The sequence below is a fragment of the Ipomoea nil genome, unplaced genomic scaffold (assembly GCF_001879475.1).
Source record: "Ipomoea nil cultivar Tokyo-kokei standard unplaced genomic scaffold, Asagao_1.1 scaffold3170, whole genome shotgun sequence".
Classification (NCBI taxonomy): Eukaryota; Viridiplantae; Streptophyta; class Magnoliopsida; order Solanales; family Convolvulaceae; genus Ipomoea; species Ipomoea nil.
In genome coordinates this window covers 3,433,023-3,457,295 of record NW_017619598.1, presented here as the reverse complement: position 1 = coordinate 3,457,295, position 24,273 = coordinate 3,433,023, and the positions used below count along the sequence as shown (strand labels likewise).

The window sequence follows — 24,273 nt, the reverse complement described above, 5'->3', positions numbered from 1 at the left end:
CCCTCTCTCAGAGACACTTTTTCTCTACTCTCTAGAATATGGAATAAACATTTCCATATTTCCTCTCATCTTATATTTTCATACGATTTATATACACACTGCTATACACATGAAATACATAGGACTAATTTGTTCAATCACGTGTAATCCTATCCAAACTCCTTCACTGTTTCGTACTAGGTCTTCGAGTCGTTATGCTGTGCAACCGTGTGCATCGTGCATGGTACACACGGTTGCAAAAACGACGTCGTTTTGACTAAAAACGTTCGTTCCACTTAAAAAAATCAGTTTCGATTCCCGTCAACAACATTATGTTGTTCATTCATTCTGGATTTTTAGTTCATTCATTCTGGATATTTAGACGGAAATCGAAACTGATTTTTTTTCATTCATGCTAGATATTTAGTTCATTCATTTTGGATATTTAGTTCATTCATTCTGGATGTATAGTTCAAATTATGCACAACATAATGCTGTTGCCGAGAATTAAAACTGATTTTTTTTAAAGTGGGACGCGCGTTTTTAGTCAAAACGACATCGTTTTTGCAACCGTGTGCACCATGCATGGTGCACACGGTTGCATAGCATAATTTGCCCTACGTCTTCCTCTTGGGCTTCTTTGATTTAGTTGTTATCTTGGGCTGGCCCATTTAGACAGCCTAGTATACCATCCATCAGGCAAATATAATGTTAATTGCATATACATAATATGTTAATGGTAGTAGACACATAATTTATTAACTAAAAATACACAATATTTTAATTGTAAGCACATAATCTGAATGTTGTTTTAGATCAAAGTCCACAATGCAATGTGGAACCTGGTTCATGGGATAACAATTTATAATAGTTGGGGCTATTTAAGTTTAGTGTTATATTTCCTCATTCCCATTTTATGTGTTTAGTTTTGATGGTTTTGTCGGGACTGGGTCCACCATAAACCGGGTATAGAAGTACAGAACAGGGGTAAGAAAGTAGTAACTTTATTGCCCAGGACCCTAGGCCCAAAGTGTATGTGTACAAAGCCCGATATACTAGCACAAAATGGTGGTCCAAATAATAAATAAATAATAACAGTTGTAGCCCCAAAGAATAGGCTAATAAGAAATACTAAGGACGGACACCACAAATAATAAGGGTGGGTTGAAACAATATTAATAGACAAGAAACCACTGGACCAGGGCACTTGTATTGATTAGACTATGATATCTTAAAAGATGTAGGACACCCCCTTTTATAGTGTTCAAGAGCTCCCCATGTCTTGCCAAGTGGACGAAAATGCGTCACTGTTCATGACCACGACCCGCTTGTTCATGCTATCCCTACGTCTTCACCACCCTAGCCATGCACATGTACACCTTCACTACTGCACCCCACTCTCCTCTGGTGGGGCGCCGTCATCACACCATGGGGCGCACTAGCCCCACTATGGGGGCACCATGGCCAGCCACGCTGCCCGGTGCTAGCTTAGCGCCGGCCAGTCGTAGAAGTTTGTAAATATGTCAGCTTGCAAAATTTGAAACAAATATCAGTAGTACCACATTAATATACAAGAGATGGATCTATTGGGATGTGCATGCCATGTTAGAGGTTTTGGGTTTGATCCTTGCTAACAACACCCTTCACTATTTTACTCCAAGCTATGGTGTAGTGCGCTGCGTCCTTCATTGGCCCGCCAGCGATTTTGCCCCGGTGAACTCCTCTCGCTCCACTTTTATCTTTTTTTGGCCACCATTATTCACTGCTACCCATTGGGCCAAGACTTTCATAATAAAATGGACACCGGGACCGATTTTTACAACCGTGTGAATTCAGCCGACTCAACCTTGCATATATATATATATATATATATATATATATATATATATATATATATATATATATATATATATATATATATATATATATATATATATATATATATATATATATATATATATATATATATATATATTGGATCAGGTGCACACCCCCTTGGCAGATGAGCTCGTGAGCCTCTTTTCTGACCATTAATTAGTTTAGATGAATGGTCCAGATCATTTGAGAAATTTCACACGTGTAGCAGCTCTTTTGTTAACATTAGGGCTTTTTTTGTAAATTTGCAATAGCTTTTATTATAGGATGTATTTAATTTTGCCTGGGAATCTGCGAGAGTATTTCAACCCTTTGTATTCCATGTCTGTGTGTCTCTTCCAGCCATTCTCTTACTCCCCATCAATAGCTGACCTCCATCATCTCTCCCTCTCCATCAAAAATCTCGGTAGGTGAAGTTCATCATGTGGCGCCTACTGTACGCCGATCGAAGAGGGAACGGCGGCTAACGGTGGTTCCATCGAAGGTAATCGCAATCCCCATTATTGTTGTTCTGAAGTCAAGTTTGGGGGTGTCTTGCATGTGTATGGTTTTCTTCTCGTTTTTTATCGCCGGTTTGTGCTCCAATGGCGGTCAAATTGTGTCGCCGGGGTTTTGTCTGGGTTGTGGGTTCTTTTTGTGGGTGCGGGGCTCTGGGGCGGTCGCTGCATGGGCGGCGTCTTGTCGCCGGGGGACTGGGGAGTCGGTCTAGGAGCCGGGGTCTGGGAAACATCTTTCCGGCGGTAGAGACATATCCGGCGAGCATTTTTTTTTTATTATTTTTTTTGTTATCCTGTTTTCATTTTTTTTGTTTTTGTTTTTGTTTTTTTCTCTGTATATTTGCTTGGGCTTTGTTTGTAATTGTTTTGGGGGGATAGGTGTAATTGCCTGCGATTGAAATGAAGGAAAATGCATCTTAGGGATATAGTATGTGCGTTCCAGTATAAATTTGTGGGATATAATATGTGCATATAGCGGATATTGTATTTGCGTTAAGTATGTTCAAACATATTTGTGTAGATTTAGTGTAGTGGTTTTGTAATTTTAATTTTTGAGCATATTAAAAATGAATAATATGGGAGGGGTATGGGCGCAATAGTGACTATGCGTGTGCATTTCTTGTTAGCCGTAATTTATGTCATTGCCCCCCATGTTACCATCGTTTACATGCACATTTTGTGCATTCTGTTGTGTGAGCATGTGCTTTTTTTTTTTTTTTTTTTTTTTTTTTGTTATTAGTATGTCGCTATATGTTTTTGATTTGTTTTAATTTGGTTAGGTATAATTGTTTGTTTGCAGTGTTAACTATCTTTTTTTTTGCATTTATAAAGTTTATTTTAGGGTGATGCAGTGTGTTGAAACATCCTTTTCATTTAATTATACCATGGGTATTATGTGGTTTTTAGTTCATTTTGTTTTTTGTAGTCTATGCATAAGTATACATTGTCGGTGTTTAGTGTGTGCGTTACAGTGTAGAATGCTGTGGTATGCGCATTTTTTTATGCTAATTAGTGTGTTGTAAACATCTTTTTCATTTAATTATATCATTTATGCATCTTAGGGATATAGTATGTGTGTTCCAGTATAAATTTGTGGGATATAGTATGTGCATTTAGCGGATATTGTAATTGCATTAAGTATGTTCAAACATATTTGTGTAGATTTAGTATCGTGGTTTTGTATTTTTAATTTTTGAGCATATTAAAAATGAATAATATGGGAGGGGTATGGGCGCAGTACTGACTATGCGTGTGCATTTCTTGTTAGCCGTAATTTATGTTCATTGCCCCCATGTTACCATCTTTTACATGCACATTTTGTGCATTTTGCTGTCTGAGTATGTGCATTTTTTTTGTTATTAGTATGTCGCTATATGTTTTTTATATGTTTTAATTTGGTTAGGTATAAGTGTTTGTTTGCAGTGTTAACTATCTTGATTTTGCATTTATAAAGTTTGTTACAGTGTAGAATGCGTTGGTATGCACATTTTTTATGCTAATTAGTGTGATGTAAACATCTTTTTCATTTAATTATATCATGGGGAATATATAGTATGTGCACCAGAGATAGTATAGGTGCCTAACGCAGTGGAAAATCTTGTTTTTTTTTTTTTTTTTTTTTTTTTTTTTTTTTTTTTTTTTTTTTTTTTTTTTTATCTATTTAAGTCTGTGCAAATGTATGGTATGGTAGGTGCATTTTTGTGCTGATTACAATGTCGAGTATGTTTTTTGTGGGGAGTGTATGTGGTTTGTGCTTGGGATGTAGTTAAATGCAGTGTTATCTATTTTTATGATGGTGTTATTTTCGATTTTTGCAGGTCAAGGTGACCCACACACCCCATTTGGTGTAACCGATCCGGTTGCAACTTTACAGCCTGACCTCCCCCCCCCCCGTCGAAGAACACCACACCCCGTTGACCTCGGCACCACATGAAGATAACGAGGTGGCTCAAGCCCCATCTGACCCGGTGTCGGATAGTGTTTCGGACGAGGATGAGATTAAGAATCTGAATTGGTGCAAATTTGTGATCGATTGTTTGGTTGACAGTCATGCAAAGTGGTCTATGGATACAAAACAGTCATTTACTATGCATTTACATAATATCTATTGCATGGGTTTAGTAGGTGAAATATGCAGTAGTTTTTTATATTATTTGTGCTTTATTTCTGTTTTTTTAAGAGTGTACTTTTAAGTTTGTGTGTTTTAAGTGAAATATAAGGGTATTCTTTGCTTTTTTTTAGCATGCACCTTGGGCGTTTTTTTTTTATTATGATTGTAGGTATATGGTATGTGCATATATATATATATGTAGGTATATGGTATGTGCATATATATATATATATATATATATATATATATATATATATATATATATATATATATATATATATATATATATATATATATATATATATATATATATACTAGTTTTTTACGCGCATTGCGCGATTGAGATAATGCCCAATATATTTTTTTTAAATAAGTACTTTAAAGTATATCAAGACAAGATTATATTGAAATTGTTCATGCATAGATAATTGAATGTTAAATTTGCGTATTTAAATAGGCAATTCTAAGTTTACAAATGCAAGATAATATAGTTAAGATTGATTATAATTGTCAATAAAATAATTCTATAAGTATGGTTGAAACCAAATACGGGACATAAGGGAGAACAAATAAAAATTAGGGCATAAAATATTAAATATATACTAATATTGAAGAGCTAATTGCTGATTGCAAAATAAGGACATTGCGAGATAATTTCCTACTTCAATTTGTTGTGTGATTTGAATACTCTTTTTGTCAATAAATCCCCCAATTAGTTAATATGATTGACTTAATTATATTTTTTTAAATTTTTTTTAAAACAATTATTATTATGATTATTATTATTATTATTAATATATGTATACCCTTAGGTCATTTTACATGTTAATCTAAATAGCTAATTTTTTCAAATATCTTTTTACCAACCGTTGATATAATTCGCTGGTCAAATTCTCTAATATAATCCGATAACGCTACCCGCTAACTGCTGATTGTCAAACAAGGATATTGCGAGGTAGTTCACACTTCAATTTGTTGTGTGATTTGAATACTCTCTTTGTCAACAAATCCCTCAAGTAGTTAATATGATTGACTTAATTAATTATATATATTTTTAATTTTTTCATGGTATTAATAAAATACTTGGTAAATAAATATATAGCATTATTTTGTATTATAACTTTGATATGTAATTAAAAAACAGTGCACAAAAAAAATAGAGAATGTAGTGAATATAATCAATTGATGAATTTGAATATAAAGAATTTTTACATTGGAGACTAATAAAATTATTTCTCTTAATTAATTTATTGATAATGAATAATATTTTTTAATAAAGACATTGTAGGGACAATGTAGCGAATATAATCAATTGATGAATTTTTTTTTTGAAAGTATCAATTGATGAATTTGAATGTAAAGAATTTTTATATTGGAGAAAATAAATACAATATAACCAATGAAATTATTTCTCTTATTTAATTTATTGATAATGAATAATTTTTTTTTGAATAAAAACATTGTAGACACATAATTCTAAATTAAAGAAATGCATATGTATTATTTTTTGTTGTAGCTACTAAATTATTATTTAATTGAGTAAAATAGAGTACTAATTATGCAAATTTTGATTGGGATGAAGTTCGAACCTAAGACCTTTCTTATTGAAATCAATGAGTAAGTTAACGGTGAACTAACAGAAATTAACGGAAAATATAATATTTAAAGGAAAAGCTAACGGATAATCATATTCATTAAGGATAAATTAGGAAATCTGATGAAAAATTAAAATCTTATCAATCTGAGCCATTCATTTTATTAAAAAAATGTGACCGCCATTTTTTCTACCCATTATAGGCCTAACTCTCTTGGGATCTTATTAGTATACTAGTTTTTTACGCGCATTGCGCGATTGAGATAATGTCCAATATTTTTTTAAATAAGTATTTTAAAGTATATCAATGCAAGATTATATTGAAATTGTTCATGCATAGATAATTGAATGTTAAATTTGTGTATTTAAATAGGCAATTCTAAGTTTACAAATGCAAGATAATATAGTCAAGATTGATTATAGTTGTCAATAAAATAATTGTATAGGTATGGTTGAAACCAAATACAGGACATAAGGGAGAGAAAATAAAAATTAGGGCATAAATTATTAAATACTCCGTATATACTAATATTGAAGAGCTAACTACTGATTGCCAAACAAGGACATTGCGAGATAGTTTCCCACTTCAATTTGTTGTGTGATTTGAATACTCTTTTTGTCAATAAATCTCCCAAGTAGTTAATATGATTGAATTAATTATATTTTTTATTTTTTTTTTATTTTTTTAAAATAATAATAATAATAATAATAATAATAATAATAATAATAATAATAATAATAATAATAATAATAATAATAATTATTATTATTATTATTATTATTATTATTATTATTATTATTATTATTATTATTATTATTATATCATCATACCCTTAGGTCATTTTACATGTTAATCTAAACAACTAATTTTTTCAAATATCTTTTTACCAACCATTGATATAATTCGCTGGTCAAATTCGCTAATATAATCCGCTAACGCTAACCGCTAACTGCTGATTGTCAAACAAGGATATTGCGAAGTTGTTCTCACTTCAATTTGTTGTGTGATTTGAATAGTCTCTTTGTCAACAAATCCTTCAAGTAATTAATATCATTAGCTTTATTAATTATATTTTTTTTAGTTTTTTCATGGTATTAATAAAATACTTGGTAAATAAATATATAGCATTATTTTGTATTATAACTTTGATATTTAATTAAAAAAAATAGTGCACAAAAAAAGGTAATAGACAATGTGTGAATATAATCAATTGATGAATTTGAATGTAAAGAATTTTTACAATGGAGAAATATAAAGACAATGTAACTAATAAAATTATTTCTCTTAATTAATTTATTAATAATGAATTATTTTTTTAATAAAGACATTGGTGGGACAATGTAGCATATATAATCAATTGATAATTTGAATATAAAGAATTTTTATATTGGAGAAAAATAAATACAATATAACTAATGAAATTATTTCTCTTATTTAATTTATTGATAATGAATAATTTTTTTTTTGAATAAAGGCATTTAAGACACATAATTCTAAATTAAAAATGATATGTATTATTTTTTGTTGTAGCTACTAAATTATAATTTTTAATTAATTTAATAAGAGTAAAATAGAGTACTAATTATGCCAACTTTGATTGGGATGAGGTTCGAACCTAAGATCTTTAAATTCTTATTAAAATCAATGAGTAAGTTAACGGTGAACTAACAGAAATTAACGGAAAAGATAATATTTAACGGAAAAGTTAACGGAAAATCACATTCATTAAGGATAAATTAGGAAATCTTCAGGAAAAATTAAAATCTGATCAATCTGAGCCATTCATTTGATTAAAAAATTTGACCGCCATTTTTTTTACCCATTATAGGCCTAACTCTCTTGGGCTCTTATTAGTATAGTAGATAGTAGATATATAGTAGAAGTTGATTGACTTAATTAATTATATATATTTTTAATTTTTTCATGGTATTAATAAAATACTTGGCAAATAAATATATAGCATTATTTTGTATTATAACTTTGATACGTAATTAAAAAACAGTGCACAAAAAAAATAGACAATGTAGTGAATATAATCAATTGATGAATTTGAGTATAAAGAGTTTTTACATTGGAGACTAATAAAATTATTTCTCTTAATTAATTTATTGATAATGAATACTATTTTTTAATAAAGACATTGTAGGGACAATGTAGCGAATATAATCAATTGATGAATTTGAATGTAAAGAATTTTTATATTGGAGAAAATAAATACAATATAGCTAATGAAATTATTTCTCTTATTTAATTTATTGATAATGAATAATTTTTTTTTTTGAATAAAAACATTGTAGACACATAATTCTAAATTAAAGAAATGCATATGTATTATTTTTTGTTGTAGCTACTAAATTATTATTTAATTGAGTAAAATAGAGTACTAATTATGCAAATTTTGATTGGGATGAAGTTCGAACCTAAGACCTTTCTTATTGAAATCAATGAGTAAGTTAACGGTGAACTAACATAAAATTAACGGAAAAGATAATATTTAACGGAAAAGCTAACGGATAATCATATTCATTAAGGATAAATTAGGAAATCTGATGAAAAAATTAAAATCTGAACAATCTGAGCCATTCATTTTATTAAAAAAATGTGACCGCCATTTTTTCTAACCATTATAAGCCTAACTCTCTTGGGCTCTTATTAGTATAGTAGATATATGTAGTTTGTGCATTAAGGGTTATATTGTTATAACATGCACATGGAGGTTTATTTTTGGGACTGTAGGGTATGGTATGTGCCTGTATATATAGTGTGTGTGCTTTTTGAGGTGTTGGTCTTTGCGTTGCATATTTAGTATGTATATTATGTATTTTGTAGCTGTAACATGCACCTAGGGTATACATCATGTGTTGTGCATTTTGTATGCATTTTACTCTATAGTCCGTGCAATACGAGGTATATGCAATAGCATGGGTTTATTAGATGAAATATGCAGTAGATAAGCATTATACAAAAACCAGCATATGCACAGACACGAAGTGTTCATGCACTTAATGGTCCAAACCAAAAAAAAAAAAAAAACCACAAAACACGGTCACAGTCTATTTTGTTTATTAGGTAGTACGGCGTACATTTTACCAGCATGCTACGAAAACCAGCATATGCACAGACACGAACCGTTCATGCACTTACTGGTACAAACCAAAAAAAATAAATAAATAAAAAAAAAAAACAAAAACACGACCACAGTGTAGGTTGTTTGTTAGGTAGTACGGCGTATATTTTATAAGCATTATACAGAAACCAGCATATGCACAGACACGAAGTATGCAAGGACGAAAAAAAAACCACCGAATATGCACGGACACAAAAGTATATATGCACTGACCGGTACAACGCAAAACAAAAACAACACAGACACAGACTACCTTCACTACAACGTAGTACGGTGTACGCACAGGCAGGTGTACCCGTACGCACACGATTTGTGAACGCCTGCTATCGACCACCCCCAAACCCGTTTCACACCTCAACCATTTCGGGAAAAACCATGGTAGCGCACAGACTTAGAGGTGAATATGCACTTACCGTTACTGCTAATATCCATTTGCTGAAAGTCCTAAATTGTTGCTCCTACTATCATCAGCGACGTCATCACACATCTCCCATTGTTAACGCTAATTATGTCCTCTAATCTTTTTATTAATAGAATCTTTTAATTTCCATCCTCAAAAGCAGCAAAAGATGATTCATATTCCATTTAATTTAAGTCCTTAATTAAATCAGCCTTACAATTACTAATTTAACCTTACCATAGATAATAATGGACATTATTTCTTTTAATCTCAACCATAGATGGGAATTCAATCAATGGGTATTATTAGGCCTCATGAACTCATCTATTAGAGGGGTGCACCAGATCCAAAGCCTATATATATATATATATATATATATATATATATATATATAGTTTTTTCTTCAGTTAACCGCCTAGACCGTCTAGGTGCTAGGCGCTACTCTACCGCCTGAGTAGCGCCTACAGCAACCATGAGTATAATATATAATAATATTATTAAACATGTTACGTCTGCAATGTAATGTTTATGTACATTAAACTTTGTTTTTATGAATATATATATATATAAGAAACTTCATGAACCTACTTTTGAGTGAATAAAAATACATATAATGTATATTTATAAAACAAATATTATGAACATAGTACGTATATGATAATATTATTAAACATGATATGCTAGTTCACACTTAATATAAAATGTGAAAACAATGACGTTTTGGATCATGATTCACAATTTGCGTTTTATTTTTTATTTTTTATTTGCAAAGACAATTTGCGTTTTATAATTAAAAAGAAAAGAGAGAGAGAGAGAGAGAAAAAAACATGCAAAGAAAGCCACATTCCTGCATACAAAACAAAATTATGCATTTGATCATCCTTCTGGCAAATTATGCTGTGTAACCGTGTGCACCATGTATGGTGCATACAAAATTGAATTCATAATTTCTATACTATAGATTTATAATTATTGAACTCTATATTCACAATTACGAAACTTTATGTTCATAATTTTTAATGTTCATATTCTCAATTGTTGAACTCTGTATTCACAAATCACTGAACTATATGTTCATAATTTGATAACTATACAATTTAGAAATTATGAATCTACAGTTTAAAAATTATGAATCTGCAATATAGAAATTATGAATCTATATTATATAAATTATGAATCCAATTCCGTGTGCACCTTGCATGGTGCACACGATTGCACAGCATAACGCTCCTCCCCCTCTAGCCTGGCCTAAAGGAGAATTTGTATTATTTTTAATCAATATATGGAACAATTATTGGACATTTAAGGCCCAATAGTGAGGGCCCACCAAGGCATAAGAATGTGGGCAGTTGAGGGACTAGATTATGGGTCCAATTGGGTATATTAAGAGAATAAGAGCAACACCACACGTTGTTAAAGAAAGAAAGAAAAAAAACCTCCACAAATCTGCTACCATATCCCTTACCATGATTCCATCTCATCAAGGGGGTTGAAAGTGAAAGCTATGGAAGCCTACTTTGCATTATTTGGCATCTTCATTCTAAAATGTTAAATTTTTTTTTATTATTTTTATTTTATTATTATTTTTTTTTGGGTATAGAAAACTAAAGTGTCACACTCTCATAGCTGTCTGTGTGGCACTTTATAAATAATTAATTATTATAGCCTCTAGTATTTATCATAATTGGTATAGCAAGTAGGGGGTTTGGACTTCACACTAGACTAATCAATCGGTATAAGTAGATTTTTCAGAACAAGTTTAAGGGGAGCTAATCGCCTTAAACTATTTTGCATTTATCACGCTATTCCTTAAAAATGTTTTTATTCAATTTCTTATTTCTATTAGTATATGTTATTATTTATGATTTATTATGTATGTTACTGTGTACATTTTATAGTCTAGAATATTAATCTAGTCTTAGGCCTATTAGTTAGGTCTCTCTCTTACTGTATTAATTGTAATCTGTATTCTATTAGTAATCTGATTTGATCATTCCACAATCTCATCTGGTATCAGTTAGTCGGTAGAAATCCTCTCCCCTCCTTTTTCGACTTTCTCTCACAAAGACGCTATATGCGAGACATCCTTCAGCGTGCGGGGATGACAGATTGCAAACCACTCGCCACTCCTACGTCTGTCACTCAGTTCCGACGGCTAGCCGGGGCGCTACAGTACCTCACTATCATCGTCCGGACCTGTCCTATGTTGTCAACCGCCTTTGTTAGTTTATGCATACCCCCACAGAGGAACACTGGGGGCTGCTTAAGCGTGTTCTCCGCTACATCAAGGGGACGCTGGAATACGGACTCCGTATCTCCTCATCTGCGTCCTCAGACATTTACGCCTACTCTGATTCCGATTGGGCTGGCTGTCCCCTCGACCGGAAGTTCACCAGTGGCTATGTTGTGTTTTTTGGCTCCAAGCTCATCTCCTGGGTTTCCCGCAAGCAGCGCACAGTAGCACGCTCTTCGACAGAGGCTGAATACAAGGGCCTGGTAGATGTTTGTGCGGAGGTGACTTGGGTCATGTCTTTACTACGGGAGCTGGGCATGACTCCCACTGTTGCGCCCACACTATGGTGTGACAACCTAGGTGCCACATACCTCTGTGCGAACCCAGTTTTTCATGCACGCACCAAACATGTGGAAGTTGACTATCATTTTGTTCGGGACAAGGTCTCGACCGGTGAGTTCCAGGTTCATTTTGTTTCGACCAAGGATCAGCTCGCAAACATCTTCACCAAACCGATACCCGCAACGCGCTTCGGAACTCTTCGTGACAAGCTCAATGTTGTGCTTCACCAACCTTGCGCTTGAGGGGGAATATTAGTATATGTTATTATTTATGATTTATTATGTATGTTACTGTATACATTTTATAGTCTAGAATATTGATCTAGTCTTAAGCCTATTAGTTAGGTCTCTCTCTTACTGTATTAATTGTAATCTGTATTCTGTTAGTAATCTGATTTGATCATTCCACAATCTCATCATTTCAGCTCCCTAGTTCCAGTATTAGATATCTTTATCAATGAGTTACAAGAAAGTGCACAATCCATGAGACTTGGTTTGTGAGAGATTGCACACATATCACATTATGCTTTTATTTGTTCAAAATTTTATGCCTTTCACTTTTATGTTTAATATGTTTTTTTTTAAAAGTTATTTTTAAAAGGGTTTAGGTGATCGTGAATATGGACCGTTGCTGAATTTCTTAGCTTGTTTGGATTGCAGTATTCTGGCTTTCTGAACCAATACTTGTTGGGAATCATTGATTTTATTGATGGTTGTCAGATTTAACTTGTTGTGACTTGTTCATAAATCCTGCAATTTATGATTTACATATCAACGACTCAATTTTACGAACTTTTAGTTTTAAGTTTATTTACCTATCATTTATATATTATTTACATGATACATTTATAGTTAGCATATTATGTACTTAAATATGTAAATTTATATACATATTCTAATATTGTTTTAATTTAAACAAAATAACTTTGTTTTGAACTAGTGTCCACAATACACATGATAAGGTTTCGTCCATGATATAATTTGCGAGATTTTCTAGTATAAGCCTATTGTTGCAATATAACTCCATCAATTGCTAGTTTTTTGAGATACTTTTATCTTTAATACATTTTGTATAGGTATTTTGACAAGGTAATGTTTCATTATATTGGTTATTCTTGGGTATTATATCCGTGGTTACAATGATGAGAACAATAGTTGTGGGAATGATCTTATTATTAATACATGATGATATAAAGTACATGATGAAAAGATGTATTTATAAGGATACAAAGAGTTTCGATCAGGATATGAATGGTATAAATGGTAATATTCCTAATACTATATGAAGAGGGAGATGAATTCTAAGTATGCCTAGAATACAGAGTACTAATAACAACAATATTGTAATATATAGATGCATGGGAACTAATTGAAATTAAGAGATCGATGGTGGGCCTGATGGTAAAAGATTACAAAGTTAACCTAGAGAGTTACCATGGAAATGTAGAATGAATTCCTTGGAGGGGGTTCTTGATGGGAGTCCTAGCTCAATCATTATTGTGTGGATCATGGCCCACACAAGTTGTGTGGATCATATTTTGTATACTGTAAAATAATGTATATTCAGTACAAAAATAATGTATATTTACTACAAAAATAATGTATATTGTATTCAGGGGATGTACATTATTTTTGTACTAGGTGTACATTATATTGTATAATATACATTCAGTACAAAAATAATGTACATTTAGTATATTAAAAATGTACTTTTTGTTATAGTCCACATAACACTGTGTGTACCATGGTCCACACAATAATTTGCCGTCCTAGACAGTCTAGTGGGCAAGAGAGGGGTTATGCTAATACCAAAAGCCAAAGTCCCCTTTTAGCCCTTCTCAAGACCTATTTATATACTAGTTGCATTTTCTGACCTGAATTCACATGCAGCCTACTGTACCCTACAATTTTGTGCCTTTCTCCTGCCCTAATGAACCCGAAGGGTTTTTGAACATGTCTAGGGAAGGGGATGAGGAGGAGGAGAGAATATGTAGACTTGTGTTTTAAAAATCTTTTCGAAATAGAATGTCTTGAAAAAGTAAGACTTTGACACTACTCAAGAGTGACGTTAAAATCTTAATTACTGAGTCAAAAACATCTTAATGAATACACAATGGAATATAATTTGTTAACCCTTTTTAATGTTTTGGGCACACTGTCTTGTTAGAAATTATTAGCAATTCGTAATGTAATAATGTACGTGTAGAAAGTAATTATAGTAAAATAAATGAGAGATAAAAATTTTTATAGTGGTTCTGCTAACTGCCTACTCTATTTTTCTCCTAGAACACTTAGGAGGTTTCACAAGTATTTTCACCATAATTCAAGTGGAGAGAACTTGTGCTTTGATCACAAAGAAAACAAGTCTCAATAGGTTTTAAACGACACTTTGAAGTAGTGTCTATTCAGTATGTCAATCGATCAACGAATAAGCTTGCTCATGCGTTAGTTAGAGCTGCAAGTTCCCAGTCTGGTCATTCTACTTGGATTTCTTCTATTCCTCTTTGTATTGAATATTTAATTTCTACTGGTTAATGAAATCGTTTTCCTTTCAAAAAAAAAAAGTATCAATAGGTTTTCACAAGTCCTAAACTTGCTACTCTTCATCTATCTACTCCTCTACTTAATGATTGTTGTTTGAACACCAAAATTGTTGCTCTTCTCTAACTTGGATCACTTGATTTGATGTTGCTCTTGAATCTATACATGAGTCATGTTCTTGATAATGGTTTGAAAGCTTTAACTTTTATCTCTCATTGATCTATTAGATTGCACTTTGAAAACTTGAATTCTCTTGTATACTGTTAAACAATGAACTCAACTTGTATATATTTCTATATGTTCTGTGTAGATGTACAAGGAAGTATAGAGCTATTTATATAAGACAAGAGCTAATCCTAGCCATAGATTTCAAACACCTAAACCTAAGGCTAAGAGAGATCCTCTCAACTAACATCCTATTCCTCTAACACTCCCCCTCAAGTTGGAGCATCCAACTTGTTACATATGTATCATATGAACCATAGGACTCCACACCTAGAATCATAACTCCCAAGGCTAACGCCCAAGTCTTGAACCACTCGAACAACCTTCGAGCCACGCTGTGCCAAACCAGTCCACAACGCACCTTGCCGCACCTGCCTCTCACACCCCACACCCTTATCACTGTTGCTTAACACCACAGCGTACCTGCCTCTCACTCCACAAACCATTAGCGCTGCTAGACCACAGTGCACCTATCCCTCTCACCATGCACCCTTATCAACGCTGCCTAACACCACAGCGTTTCCCCAGTGCATGCACGTAAACCAATTCACTCTGAATCATTTTTCAGCCGTCGGCCTCCCCCCGGCATATGCCAGGTCCGCCCCATTCTTGGCACCTGTGCTGCCCACTCCTGCAGCAACCCTGTTTACGCACACTGAACAAGCTACACTTGACTCAACTCAGACCCTAGAATTTCTCCCATACTAAATTAACTTAAAGCGACAAACTATGATAAACAAAACACAAAGCTCAAGACTTATTAATACGATAAACAAAAGAACCTACTACTTAATTATTCCTCGTCAGCAGCCCAAACCTAACCACATAATTTTATTTTGTAGCCATGAGACCACCCAGCTTCGTGGACCTCCCTTACCATCTCTCTCGACTGCCTCTCTTGAACAAACAGATCCTTGCTGCCGTCGTTGGGGGTTATGAATTGAACCCAAACCCCTTCTGGTCACTGAACCACGTGACGTAGCCCTTCATCCTCTATTCACTCTCCTCAGCCATTTTTTCACAAACCCCCTACCTCTCTCTCTCTCTCTTTCTTTCTCTCTCTCTCTTTCTAGCGATTTTTCTCTCTCGCGACCAGCAACAATCTTCAATTTTCCCAGTTGGAATTTTCGCACCACTTACGCAGCAGGAGACGAAGTCATCGCAACCATAAAAATATCTCCTCAACACCGGGCTACACCACCACTGCAGATGTGTCGGGCGTACAGAGACGAGCCGAACAATGTAAGCCGCGACCGGAGAAGACACCGGACCAGTGCGCACGCGTCGGCGCGTGGCGTCGGAATCCTAGGACTGCGTTGGCGCTGAGAACTCCGGTAGCTGCTCCGCTCCTCCCGACGGCGCCGCCTCCTCTTTCCGTTCAGATCCCACTACACAATCACCTCAATCTCGCTTTGGTACCATGTTAAACAATGAACTCAACTTGTATATATTTCTATATGTTCTGTGTAGATGTACAAGGAAGTATAGAGCTATTTATATAAGACAAGAGCTAATCCTAGCCATAGATTTCAAACACCTAAACCTAAGGCTAAGAGAGATCCTCCCAACTAACACCCTATTCCTCTAACATATGCTACTTCTTAGGAAATGACTAACACCTTTTTCAACTTGAAATGGGGTATTTATAATAGACTTGTTTGAATTTGTCAATTGAAAGGAAAAAAATTCAAATAGGTAGTCTTTGTATATTGCATAATAACCAATGGTTTTTACATGTTAGCATGTGCATGTTAGATTTTTCAATTGTTGCCTAACTTTAACTCTTTAAAACGTGACCTTTTGGCTAGCTTTTTGTCTCTGTATCTAGGCAATTGTTGAAACCTTGGTAAGATTCTCTTTATGCACTGTACGTATGGAATATCCTCAATCACTTCATCGACATTGTGATTGTACGAATTGTAGCTCGACTATCCGGATAGTGAATAAGTCACTTCTAGGATGTTGAACTATGCAAATCTTTCACTTGAGACTACTCCCCGATCTCATAGCACTATTTGGACAACCGTTATCATACGGGTGTATGATTAATAGTCAACCGTTTTACCATTTGGTCGTTATCAACCATTAGGTTGATATTATTTTCCAAGAGCCTTATGCTATGGAATTATTAAACCATTCTATTATTTCAACCATACAACCCTTCCATTGGTCAACCTTTGCATCTTCCTCGTCTTCAACTCTTCATCTCCTATTCTTCAAGTATTCAAATCTTAATACCATTTAGTTTCTTTAACTTTTCAAATCAGAGTATTTGGTTAGTCTACCTTGTGGATTGAACTAATATATGATAAAAAAAATTTTTTCAAGGGGTATATTTCGCCCTTTAGTATGACTATGCACATGTGACAATGAAAAGTTTCTAGGTCTAAAGATTTTAAAAGATATGGGGAAAAATCAACGCTATATACAAGATTTTACCTTTTCTCCTTAGCTTTCCTTTCTTCTTCGCTTATGCTGTCCAATTCTTCATTGATGTATGACCTTGTCCCTTGAGTGCTATATCATGAGCTAATCTTTTGAAGGGCTAGGTTACATCATTGTTTAGACTTTCAAATGCTTCAAAAAAATCTTAACCATCTAGAACCCCCATCTTCCACCATGTGATACTCCAGGTTTTTTGCCATCAACGAAGGCATTATTCTGGTCTTTGATCAAGTTGAACAAGAGCTTGCCAAACTACTGATCTATGTCAAATTTTGAATGCAACCAGTAGCTAGGTTTTTAAGGACACATTCTTCCTTCTTCTTAGCCTCTTGCTTAATTGCTTTCTTTTTTTCAGCCTCCTTCTCCCTTTTGTGTTGATTTGAAAGCATAAAGTTGGTATCTTCTATGAGCCTTTGCTTTTTCATATATGTCAAATTCTTTGACTAGGGTTGGCGATACATTACATACCTTTTTGGATGCACCCATTTGCCATCCTTGCATCCGTAATACAATTTAAGCCCTTTCTCATACTTAAGCTTAGAACTTCTTCCAATCCCTCCATAACTTCTTCCATTGCCTCTGCCAGTAGATGTTGTCCTATCTCTTGTAGAATACGACGCAAAGACCCTTGAAGAACTTAGGTAGACAAAGAAATTACACCACGAGGGGTACCTACTCCTTCCCCCATTTTGGAATCATCCAAAGCATATACCATCTCATACAACTTGAACAACCCCTCCGTAATATTATCTAATATATCGAAAACTCTAGGGTTTTGCTTAATATCAACCTTAATCATTTGCTGATTACCACTAAGCCTGGTTTGATTTTCAGTTATACACCTCAATTGAGTTTCAAAAACTTCACTCTTATTAGCCATGTAACGTACCTTGCATTACTGAAGAAGTTCGCAGGTTTGCACTTGAGCGAGACCCTATGTGGGTATCCTGGTTTGCGTGTCGGCGACCATGCCACCCAAAATAATTACTTGGCGTATGATAGGGTCGAGAGCCGACTACTCACACTTCGAAAGTGAGGCGGTTGACATATTTTTACTATTTTTCTTTAAATTCTTGCAGGTTAGAGCATATGAAGCAAGTTGCTGATTTTTACTAATTTTACTATTTTTACTAGGAGTCATTAACTAACTTAGGATAGACAAACTAACTGGTTCAGACCATACCCACTTAGTGGGGCGCATCTCGTGAAGATGCTTTTCACCCAATTGGTGTCTTAAATTTTGCAGGATGTTGAAATGTTAGGTGGTCGATCAGAGGGCTCACAATCTACGTCTATTGTTTCCAAGTGCCGAAGATTAGAGCTCATAGGGAAGTACGCACCTCGTGTGCTTTCTTTTAACTTAACTAGCTTTTGAGTTTTATAGGATGATAAAAGTGCTCAATAGTCGCCCTACAACCTCAACGGCCGGCCTTGAGTCTTAGTGAGGTTGTCATATTTCCTATGGAGGAGGTTGGAATTCTCGCACTAGCTAAATATTCCACTTATGGTTGTACTATTTTTCCCTTAGCTAAGTTTATTTTCATTGGGTTTTTCTTAGTCTAAGGATTTTAACGAGACAACTAGCGTAATCTATGCCCCATATGCTCAGCACCGACTTAGGGGGCTCACTGGGAACCACTCAGTTTAACAGTTGCGTCCAAAAAGACCACCACCTGAATAGTCACACCCATTCAGTGATGCGTTGGATGAGGAGTAACCGGTCGAAAGAAGACTTGACTTTTAGAAGCGGTGAACTAGACATCGACTTTTAGAAGCGGTAGTGACTGGTCGGAGAATAATTTTGAGATACTTTTCTGAGACATCAACTTCGCAAAATCTCAAGAAAGTGGTGGACTGGATGATGGGCAGTATACTCGACTGACCGGTCGGACTAGTTAACCAAAAGGGCTTGGGCCACATGAATCTGCCCAATAAAATAATTGGATCAAGGAAGCCCAAAGAGGATACCCAGTACAGAGTAACTTAGGAGTCTAGTAAAGATTGAGCTAAGTATTTGTAATGTAATAATTATTCGACTTATTATTTATAATGTAACAAGAACTCCCAACATGAGGTAGTCTAGCATTTCTGTTCCTTGTACATCGTCTAGCCCAAAATATGAATAAATAGATCCCATACATGTGGAGCGCAAATTATGCTGTGGACTCGTGTCCACAATGCATTGTGGACACGAGTCCAAAATGACGTCGTTTTCAGGGAAAACGCAGTATTCCAGTTAAAAAAAAATTGATTTTGTCTCTACGTTAACAGCGTTATTCGTTTGTGGAATTATGAATGTACAGTTATGGAATTATGAATGTACAGTTATGGAATTATGAATGTACAGTTATGAAATTATGAATGTACAGTTATGGAATTATGAATGTAAGTTATGGAATTATGAACACAGATCTCTGACATTATGAACTTACAATTAGGAACATATACTGATAAAATTATGAACATAGAGCCCTAAAATTGTGAACATATAGAGCTTCGAAAATTATGAATTTACAGTTATTGAATTATGAATGTACAGTTACGGAATTATGAATGTACAGTTATGGAAGTATGAATGTACAGTTATGCAATTATGAATGTACAGTTATGGAATTATGAACACAGAGCTCTGACATTATGAACTTACAATTATGAACATATAGTAATAAAATTATGAACATATGCTCCTATAACAAAGCGGTCTGAAATTTTTTTAAAAAATGGTGAAAAATAACGGTGCCACTAACGGCACCTTTACCGTGTCCACATTGCATGATGGACACGGATCCATAGCATAACGATTACATGTGGAGAGGATAAAACAATCTTTACTACTCACAAGCAATATTCAACAATATAATATTTATTCTATTATTTTTTAAATTCTCTCCATATTTCCTATATTTTTTCCATACATTCCTTAAAAGTTGTGTTGGTCAACGATTGACTATCCAAAAATTATAAAACCAACACGTACAAAGATTAAAACTTTGATTCTTAGTAATACCCGAATTGTTTTATGAATAACATTCATGCCCGCACAGGTGCTGGCCCGCACGAGTGAAGACTTTTCAGGCTACTAGTGGAAGACGCAGTCAATACGTTTATTTTCCCCCCTAAGAGAAGGCATGCATTAGCAACAAATGTATGTAGTGCGTGAAGAAAGGGGCCAAATTCTTTCTCTTTGCTGGTCCACATGGAAGGTGAGTAGGATTACCTCTATGTACTCTTATCATCAGAGAACCTAGTTTATAGTGAAAGAATTCAGCTAGGCCACTGATAACACCAAACTACAACCCTGTCTACAAGGTTTTCAAGTTTTTCCTACTCCATTTTGCTATGTCAGAGTTTAGTATGCCTTCACATCTATTTGCTGTTTGCTTCCATTTGTTTCAATTAGTTATCATTCTTCAGTTAGCTCAAGGGGAAAGCAGTAGCCGCCAGTCTAGCTGCCCCAAACAATTCACCTGCGGAAACCTCGGCAACCTGAGTTTTCCTTTCTCCAATGTTTCGAGACCTGAATGTGGGCTGTACACCTTAGATTGTAACGCTACTCCATATCCAACAATCACCTTGGGACAAAACCAATATGGAGTTCGATTCATTGGGGATGATTTCATGAAGCTTTTTGACCCACTTCTTGGGAAACGAATTTGCAACGTTTTCCACACAGGAATCTCATTTCCCAGCTCTCCTTCCATCTCCTTTGAGTTCCTGTTTGCCATGGAAGTTTACAAATGCAATCGCAGTTCATCAAATGTTAGCTTACAACAGAAGATTGACCATTATTTCCTTGGATACAAAAGCTATAACAGCTGCCAAAACTTCAGCTTGTACTATACCCAGGTGGAGAATGATACTCAACTAGTTGGCAGTCTACCTGCAGAGTGTTCAGTTATTTACTTGCCGTTTGACAGATCATCCAGAGCCATGGACTTGTTTGAGAGATTAAATTCTTCAATGCTTTACCTACAATGGAAGGTGTCTGAAGTTTGTACAGAGTGTCATTATAATGAGGGGCAATGCTTAACTGACACCCATAACAATTTTCAATGTTTAGCAGGTATAGATAGAAATTAAACTAGCCTTTACATGAAATTCTTGTTGAGGTTGTGAAAGTTATGTATGGAATTTAATCTTTGCCTTGTCTACTTCAGATGCAGGGAAAAAAAAGCCGTACAAGCTCTTTCTGATCATTACAGGTACATATCTTTAATCTATTTTTTGATATATATACATAGATTTTATGTGTTAATACAAAAGAAATCAAGTGAAAAGTTAAAACTTGGGGAAATCAACATTTTGGTGCCCAAATTGTTTCCTAACTGTCAATGTATTCTTTAGTTTTCAATTCAGCCAATTTGATCATCGAATTATTTAAAATGTTGTTAATTAAATGATTTTAAAGACCAAATGGATGAAATTTTAAAAATGCGAAAATCACCATTTTGATCCTTGAATAGGTTTAATTAATGAAATTTTAAACGATTAGAGGATCAAATTGGTTACCAGGACTATGTGGTCCAATGGTATCCGGGTTGGACTTCCACTTGGAAGATTGTGAGTTCGAGCCTCAGTGGAGGTGTTATTGGCTCTTTGTGTTTCAATAGGTTGAGAAAGTATATGAACAGATACTACAATGTAATAGAGCTAGTAGCATTCAAAAAAAAAAAGAGGATCAAATTGGTTGAAATTAAAAAGTAGGGACTACATTAATAATTGAGAAACAATTGAGGGACCAAAAAAGTAATTAACTCTTAAAACTATCAATTAAGAAGTGATTTGTTAATTAAAAATAGTAAAAATACCAAAAATAGTCCTTCAAATATGTTATAATTCTCAAATTGGTCCTCAACTAATAATTCACCAAAAATGACCTATTGACTATGTAAAGATTTACTCAATTTAGTCATCAGTGTAAGTTACATAAAAATAAAATAATTAAGAGATCATTTTCGATGAATCGATAGGTAACAATTAATTTTAAAATTATGAAATAGTTTTGGGTATACTCTTAAAAGGAGTAATTAAATAATTCAAAGTTTTGCCAATAATTGCAGTTACTTCCGTTGTTGGGGTTACAATGTTAATGACTACACTTCTGTGTCTTTGGAGGAATTTCTTATACCAAATATCCATGAATTTTCTGAAAACTGAAAATGAACGAAATATTGAAGTCTTTCTTAGAAACAATGGATCATTCTCTCCAAAAAGGTATACCTATTTAGAAGTCAAAAGAATTACTAATTCATTTCGAGATAAGCTGGGTCAAGGAGGCTATGGTTTTGTCTACAAGGGAGAGCTGGCTAATGGAGATTTTGTTGCAGTCAAGTTACTAAAGGAATTAAAAGGTAGTGGGGAAGAGTTCATAAATGAAGTAGCAAGCATTAGCAGAACTTCTCATGTTAATATTGTAACATTGTTAGGATTCTGTGTTGAGGGCGACAAAAGAGCTTTGCTTTATGAATTCATGCCTAATGGATCACTCGAAAACTTCATTTATGATGGAAAATTGAAGATGGATCGTCAATTAGAGTGGTTAACATTGTATAAAATCACTATTGGCATTGCTAAGGGACTAGAATACCTACACCGTGGATGTAGGACGAAAATTTTACACTTTGATATAAAGCCACATAATATTCTTCTAGATGAAGACTTTTGTCCAAAAATCTCAGACTTCGGTCTTGCAAAACTACACACAACAAAGGAGAGTTTTGTGTCAATAACTGGTGCACGGGGAACAATTGGATACGTTGCACCAGAAGTTGCGTGCAGAAACTTTGGAGCGGTTTCTCATAAGGCTGATGTGTATAGTTATGGGATGATGGTACTAGAGATTGTTAGTGGTAGAAAGAATGTTGAGCATGATGTGGATCGCAATAGTGAAATTTATTTTCCGCATTGGATTTATCGCCAGATCGAACTTGATAAAGAGTTAGGATTGAAAGGAATTATGAATGAATTAGATAAGGAATATGCAAGAAAGATGGTTATGGTGGGTTTGTGGTGCATTCATTTTGATCCTTCAATCAGGCCATCAATAAGTATGGTGTTAGAAATGTTGGAAAACAGTGCAGACCTTTTGCCAATTCCTCCAAAACCTTACTTGTATTCTTCCACACCAACGGAAGCAAATTCTTCTACTATACATTAACCTTGGCATTTTCTTAATTTCAAAAAGTGTATTTAGTGTCCAATAAAAAGTACAAATTATATTTATGTATAAATTGTTTTTTATGGTTTAAGATTTTATTTAGTTTAATTTGTACTCTTCACTATATTTAGGGCTCAAATTGTTTGATCCATATTTTGTATATTATTATACGGAGTCGGTTATAAATAAAAGTTAATGATGTATTGATGTTGTTTGTAACATATATATATATACTTGCTCAAGGAAAACAGAGATTCTTATATGTGAAAGAAATAATAATAGTTAATTACACCAAACAAGAAGCATCTAGTCTTGCACAACTCTAATTTAAACGTATTTCTCAATAAGTAATTCTACAAAAATGTGCACTGATGATCAAATGATACTGATAGAGGTATTTTAAAATTTGGATATAATTACTTTGGATAATAAACGATATGGAAATTATCATGACAATAATTATTTTGACATAAATTTTCATATCAAGAATGCGGTGAGACTTAGAGGCGGAGGTGAGAGAGAGGTGGTGAGGAGGGCTGAGTCGTGGAAGATGATAGTGATTGTGAAGAAAGGGACAGGTTGGGTCAACTTTGTTGATGCCTAAACATTTTTTGGGTTTAGAGAGAGAACATGAAGGAGAAGAGTGTCTAAATCTAGTATGAGGGAAGAGGAAAGAAAGGGTTTAGAGATAGAGCGTGAAGAAAGAGCATTTGGGTCCATCTTATTTTTAAAATAATAATAATAATAA

At 34.1% G+C, this 24,273-nt stretch overlaps 2 protein-coding genes across 2 annotated transcripts; both read left to right on the top strand.

The window, feature by feature from the left end:
• Nucleotides 1–11,812: 11,812 nt before the first annotated feature.
• Nucleotides 11,813–18,452, top strand: LOC109167895 (uncharacterized mitochondrial protein AtMg00810-like). The gene is made up of 3 exons (XM_019316965.1): nucleotides 11,813–12,162; nucleotides 18,203–18,282; nucleotides 18,448–18,452. The coding sequence occupies exons 1-3, from the start codon at nucleotides 11,813–11,815 to the stop codon at nucleotides 18,450–18,452; spliced, it is 435 nt and encodes a 144-aa protein (XP_019172510.1).
• Nucleotides 18,453–20,429: 1,977 nt separating this feature from the next.
• Nucleotides 20,430–23,548, top strand: LOC109167958 (LEAF RUST 10 DISEASE-RESISTANCE LOCUS RECEPTOR-LIKE PROTEIN KINASE-like 2.5). The gene is made up of 3 exons (XM_019317039.1): nucleotides 20,430–21,431; nucleotides 21,526–21,570; nucleotides 22,429–23,548. Exons 1-3 carry the CDS (start codon nucleotides 20,708–20,710, stop codon nucleotides 23,523–23,525), a joined length of 1,866 nt encoding a protein of 621 aa, XP_019172584.1. The 5' UTR covers nucleotides 20,430–20,707; the 3' UTR covers nucleotides 23,526–23,548.
• Nucleotides 23,549–24,273: the final 725 nt, after the last annotated feature.